The sequence below is a fragment of the Adelges cooleyi genome, unplaced genomic scaffold (genome assembly GCF_023614345.1).
Source record: "Adelges cooleyi isolate 19-005CV unplaced genomic scaffold, UGA_ACOO_1.1 ACOO_flye_CR_arks_rails_tigmint_CR_PRNA_376, whole genome shotgun sequence".
Lineage (NCBI taxonomy): Eukaryota > Metazoa > Arthropoda > Insecta > Hemiptera > Adelgidae > Adelges > Adelges cooleyi.
Window position 1 is genome coordinate 5,815,401 of NW_026096053.1, and position 6,235 is coordinate 5,821,635.

The following is a 6,235-nucleotide window of genomic DNA, read 5'->3' on the forward strand; positions in this document are numbered from 1 at the left end:
ATGACTAGAACTGAAACGTAGTTGCAAACTTATAAACTATTTGGTCATAAATAATCGAAATTACTATAATGTAAAGTATATGTATATATATATATATATATATATATTTCTTTTTGTTAGACAATAAATTAACATTTTTTTCAAACAGTATGGCAATAACTTATAAGATCTTTTACATAGTTCATTTAAAATCTTAACTTATTAAAAACATAATTTAAAAATTAGTTAATACTAATAATGTTAATATTCATATTTTTTTTAACTCATTAGATGTAAAATTTTTAAAAAAATATGGCATACTAACACTTCGTTGTCAATATATTATATGTAACAAGCTATTATAAAGTTACTTACTTTAATTAGTTGTTTTATATTTTTTTTATTTTTTTAACATTTCCATCAACGACGACTTTATTTATAAAATATATTTTCTTTTAGCATAAGCCTTTTTAATTTTTAAAAATCATTCTCATTCAACAGATTATTCATATGTGAAATGTGAATGAGGATAAGCGATAACACTACAAATAATCAGCTCCGTAACTATTGATAAGAAATTGGTTACCGCAATGATTACCTCGTACATTGATTAAATATACATGAATATACATAAATATACATTATGTATATTTAATCAATGCCTCGTACGTTATGTTGCACTTTGTTAATGGTTGTAGGCATTGATTTTAGAATATTTTAGTATATTCTAAAATCAATGTTGTAGGGTATACCGCCGTTTCGATCAAAACTCTTTAATACAAAATTATGTTGATTACAAAATAGATAACAAACCTTGAATAATTTAAGTTTTAACTACAGAACGACAGGGCCTCAGAGTGAAATATCGATTTTGATTTTTACACTGTTGAAAAACTTGGCCTTTATGAGCAATTGAAATAATAAAACACAGTGCTTAAAAAAAATCCCCATTTCAGCTGTAACGCTCTTAGAACGCATACCGTCCGGCAACATGCCGCTATGTAAATTGTCATATTTTTTCACACAAAAGTCAACTGAAATATTAGGTTCACTTGCCCAAATTGTCTGTAAACAAGAGTCATACCGTTTATATTATTCATATAAATAAATAAATTTACTATTATTTATCTTACAAAAACGTGTTCCTTATACTATAACAATGCTAATCCATTATATTTTTTTAACACAAAATATAGATAAAAAACTGATAGGAATATCATATAACAACGGTTTTGATGAAAGTATACAACCATAATATTATATTACACTACAATTCCTATCAGACTTAATGACAACTTATTTGTTACGGTAGCCTCCCCCCCCCCCCCAATGAAAAATCCTGGGTACGCCACTGAAGACAATAAGGATTAATAAGTGTTGACATTAATAAAAATCAATTACCCAGTCCTAGAAAACGTTAACAGGAAACAGGTAATTATATAGAGGGATATTTTAAAGAAAACAAAAACCTGCATTATTTTTCGGACAACTCACAAAATCCACCTCCCCTCTTAAGGGGGCTTAAGAACTAACTTTTGGTGTAAATTGTAATATAATTATCTTGAATTTGATTTTAATTTGTCGTAAATACGCAAAAATTCACTATTTTTTTGTTTTAACATTTTCTTTGTGAATACATTAGTAACCACGGATTTTAATGTAGTTTTTTTTTATTCACAGGTTTTAGTGTGAATACATTTTTGTGAATAGGTACAATTGTATTAGTATTCACGTATGTGAATACAAATGAGTGAAGTATGAATAAATTCGAATTCGTATTTATAAATAGAATTATGCCCAACTCTGGTTGGAGGGAAATAGGTACTGAGGCAACACAAATAAATTATCATTGACCTTTCCGTATTTTCAATTATAGTATTTGAAAAAATGTAAGCACAAAGTAAATTAAATCACATCATACTTATTAGCACGAACTAAGATACTAGTTAAATACTAAATTATTTTAATGTATTAGAAGTAACATTACACTGATTGATAAATGAGAAGTACGATTATAAAGAACTTCTGTTATAATTCTTCATATTTACTTTAATATTATTCTTTATAATCGTGATAAGATCCATTAAATGTCTGCCATGTTTTTTAGATGATAAGTTTAACCAGTGTTAAATTTTGAATGTTTACCCCCTGATTTAATTATTTGGTTTTTGTAGTGCCAATTTAATTTTGATATATTTGTAAGATATTATAATATTAAATGTAATACCAAAAGAAGTAATTACCAAAATAGTAACTGATTGAGTAACAATAAAAAATATGTTGCGTACATCTCATCTTACACCAGACAATAATATTGTAACCAATATAATTACCCTTTATTGAAATGACAAACAATATAATGTTAAGTATTAAGTGCTTGAACTCTTAAACTCAAGTTTCAGTTAGAACTGTAAAAAATAAACTTATACAATAGGTTTATAAAATAATCATCAGTCCAAAATTAAAGATATTATTTTTTTTATTTACGACTCCAACTTTAATTTGAATGTATTTGTAACAACACGAAAATATATTAATAACTAAATATTTTTTACAGTAAAGATAACAACAATACACCAAAACGATAAGAAAATTAAAAAAAATATATTTTGACATATATTATTGCATTATATCAAAATAAAGGGACAAAATGTTAAAACAATGACTGCTATTTATTCACGTTGAACGCATAATTCGGAGTAACTAGATACTTAGAAAACTCAGAAATATCTTTGACCCCTCTGACTTCTTTATCTAATAGTGGAAGCTTCGTAACGTGGAAGTCGAAATATAGATCATTAATCTGAAAAATTAAATAGTATTATTAGAAAATTTTCAAAATAATTATTTAATATTACAATGTTTACCTGCACAAGGTATGTGCGCTGCAATGCACGTCTAGACGCGCATTTTTTACAATTTGGATCGGAATCTCCATTGTTCATGTACAATTGATTAACGACAATATTATGAGTATCAATTCTGTTCTTAGTTAGCTCTTGTACCAGTCTTTCGGTTTCATACAATGACAAGAATTCAGCAATACACACACACACAAATGTTGTTTGATCCTAAAAATTGAAAACTTTTAATTTTTAAAAATAATTTATATTGTCACCCTAATTCACAATTGATTTAATTCAAACTTTTTAATAGTCAAAACAACTTTTAATGTTAAACACTTAAATATCATTGAGAAGGACGTTTGAAAAAGTTTTTTCAGACTTTTTTCGACACCTTTAATTAGCAAATGACAAGAAACTTTGGCTGTCATTGCAAAACTTTGATTTTTATTTTTTTAAATGAATACAATTTTTTAATGTACTTACTGAATTTTTAAACTGTTGATTTACAGTCTTAATAGTGGCCAATAATTCTTCTAACTTAGCTGATATATTGTCAATATTGATACCTGCACCAAATAGCATTGACATTTGATTCAAATAAGGGCCAACTCTGTTTTTTAGTTCTAATATTTTTCCTAATGCTTGTTCAATCATCAGTGGAAATGTTAGAAGTCTCAGAGTGTGACCAGTTGGAGCTGTATCAAATACGACAACAGAAAAATTCATGTTTTTCACCAACCTATTAATAACAAACATAAATATTATTCTAGTATATCATATTACTTTTACATTTATGTTTTAATTTCAAGTAGAAAATAATCAGTTTTAACTAATAATAACATATAGATTATAAGAACGCTATTTGACTATTTATATCTTTAATTTCCATAGCTTATCCTTATGGATTAACTTGAATCTTATCTTTTACTTTTTGTCCGAATGTTCTTGACCCTTTGACAAGCAATGCTGTTTATATATGTTCTTACCGCACATGTGTTGTTGTTTTCTTTATTTTATAGGTTGTTATTTAATAAACTGACGTTATAATACCTAGGACAAATTATCTTCCTAACTCTGTTATGTATATATATGTCATTGCTCCGAATTCTGTATTCTTAATTCACTCATCAATGAGTTAAAAGGCTAAGAGGTTTTTAGAATGACCCATATATAGTGAATATATACCATTATTCTTATTAACATAATATGTTAGAATAATCTACTAGATATTAAACACTGAATATGCACTAAACTTACTTCATTACTTGGGCATAACTCATGGATTCATCAATACCGGGAAACGCTCCAATAATGTCTTGCATAATGCTTTTACCCAGTTGTACGGTTTCAGAATCATCATTTCCGCTCAATAAGTGCTCCGTTTCCGTATCGTGAACAGATGGATCTACCTCCTAAATCAGAGTAAGAACATCAATAATCCATTTTTCACCTACTTAATTCATCGTACCATTGCGAATAAATTGTTGAATCCATCGACTTTGGTAGGTGCTTTGGTGAATCGTTGTCCAAAAGCATCGGATATATTATGTGCGGGGTCTGTTGAAATGAGAAGAACCGATTCACGCACCTTAGCCAACTGAATGGCTAAACTACAGCTGAAAAATGAAAATAATAATATATCAAACTTTATTTTATTTCTACCGGGTGCTGTTACTTACCTGCAAGTCGTTTTACCGACACCTCCTTTACCGCCAACAAAAATCCATTTTAGTGTCTCTTGGTCGATTACATTTTTAAGGGACGGCTCGAGTTGGTCTTCACTCAAAAGTTCACTATTATCCATGTTTATAGTATACCTATTACCTAAATACTTGGTAGGACTAATTAGCCGATAAGAAATAACAATTATTTTTAAAGCTGTTTCTTATCTAACCATTAAATCTGAAATTGTAGTTATATGTCTTAATTAACTACAACTAGAAGTGTATACAAAGCTTTAAACTACAAAAGCATAATTGAAATTGAATCACACGAAATGGAGTAATCAAAAAGAATAAGTACAGAATTTGAATCCCGATAAAATTATAGTGGCAACTTTAATAATATTATAGATTCATAATAAAAATGTTATACATATCTATTATTTATGGTGACGACGACATTACAAAATTCGGGTTGTCGCCAATTTTACCAAACATCACTTTTTCCTACTAGAAGCTGAGGTACAAATGCAGTTTAGCGCCAAAGCAATATTATTTTGAAAATATAGGTATGTTTATGCTACTTAAAAATATGCATAGAACTTGGAAGACGGAAACTGACTATCAGACTTACTTTATAAGTAAAAACTTTGTTTTTACTGTTTTTTAAATTGTCAATATTTGATATTTTCAACACTATTTTTTTTTCAGTCTACTCGTATTTTTATTTTTTAGTCTGGACTCACAATATATTCTAAACCCCTGAACCGATTTCTTCATGTAGCTAATCTATAGATCACTGATTAGATATCGTACTTAAAGCGTACGCCTACACAAACAATATTATTGCACAGTATTGAAGGTCTAGACTCTAGAATAAACAACAATCTTAATTGACTTAATATCATTGTGCGTGCAGGGGCCGCTTAAAAGGTACTTTAATGAGCGAATCATATTTCATACAATTCGCTCTTTCCCCTTCAATTTTTTTTATATTTTTCAACTAAAACTACTGCGCGCAAAAGCAACAGTTTTGAAAACTCGGAAAATATTGGAAAAGACGATAAAAACTATGAACTTTATCAAGGACCATAATTTATATGAACTATATTTTATAAGAACAATATATTATATCAATGGTTTTACATAACGATCTGCTAAACAGTTTTGTATACTTTTGGTTTGATTTAATTTACGTTATTGTTTAAGTGGACGTCACACACCCGTTATTTTCTTCAAAAAACCAGCCTAGCGGGGATTAATTTTACAAAGACTGTAATCAAAACTAAGAAACCAAATTTTCACATAATATAGACAACATTGTCTGTGCTCTACCATGGCCCTTTTTTTTAAATATTTCGACCAGTTAATGATTAATTAACTAATTAAGCGTCGGTTTTATTAGGTATAACGATAAAATACGGACGCTGGAGCACAGATAATTTTGTCATAATATATAATATGTATGAATTTCTTTCCTTAACTATATATTTTGAAGCCTGAGAAAAATTAATCGGCGTAAAACTCAATTCAACAGACATTTTTTTTTAAATCGCTGTCAAGGATGCTGTGATAGTCTGAAAAATAATTTAACTACCAAAAAAGAGTCCCACTGACTAATAATTACACATCACAGTTTAAACTTAAAGTTAAGATTTTGTAAAAAATTGCCTATACTTTACTTCTTAAAAATGGTCTGTGTGGCGTCCTCCTAACAGTTATACCATAGAGCAGGGTCTTAGAAAATAT

General features: G+C 28.3%; 1 protein-coding gene across 1 annotated transcript; it reads right to left on the reverse strand.

Moving 5' to 3' along the window:
- Positions 1–2,440: 2,440 nt before the first annotated feature.
- Positions 2,441–4,909, reverse strand: LOC126840433 (ATPase ASNA1 homolog). The gene is made up of 6 exons (XM_050576161.1): positions 4,505–4,909; positions 4,294–4,441; positions 4,083–4,237; positions 3,309–3,564; positions 2,847–3,050; positions 2,441–2,782 (listed from the first exon to the last, which is right to left on the reverse strand). Exons 1-6 carry the CDS (start codon positions 4,627–4,629, stop codon positions 2,648–2,650), a joined length of 1,023 nt encoding a protein of 340 aa, XP_050432118.1. The 5' UTR covers positions 4,630–4,909; the 3' UTR covers positions 2,441–2,647.
- Positions 4,910–6,235: the final 1,326 nt, after the last annotated feature.

Excerpts from the sequence above, each read along its gene's own strand:
- LOC126840433 (XM_050576161.1), bottom strand. The coding sequence starts at position 4,629 with ATGGATAATAGTGAACTTTTGAGTGAAGACCAACTCGAGCCGTCCCTT. Across the intron at positions 4,442-4,504 it reads GTCGGTAAAACGACTTGCAG|CTGTAGTTTAGCCATTCAGT; the intron begins GTAAGTAACAGC and ends TTCATTTTTCAG. Across the intron at positions 4,238-4,293 it reads TCAACAATTTATTCGCAATG|GAGGTAGATCCATCTGTTCA; the intron begins GTACGATGAATT and ends ACTCTGATTTAG.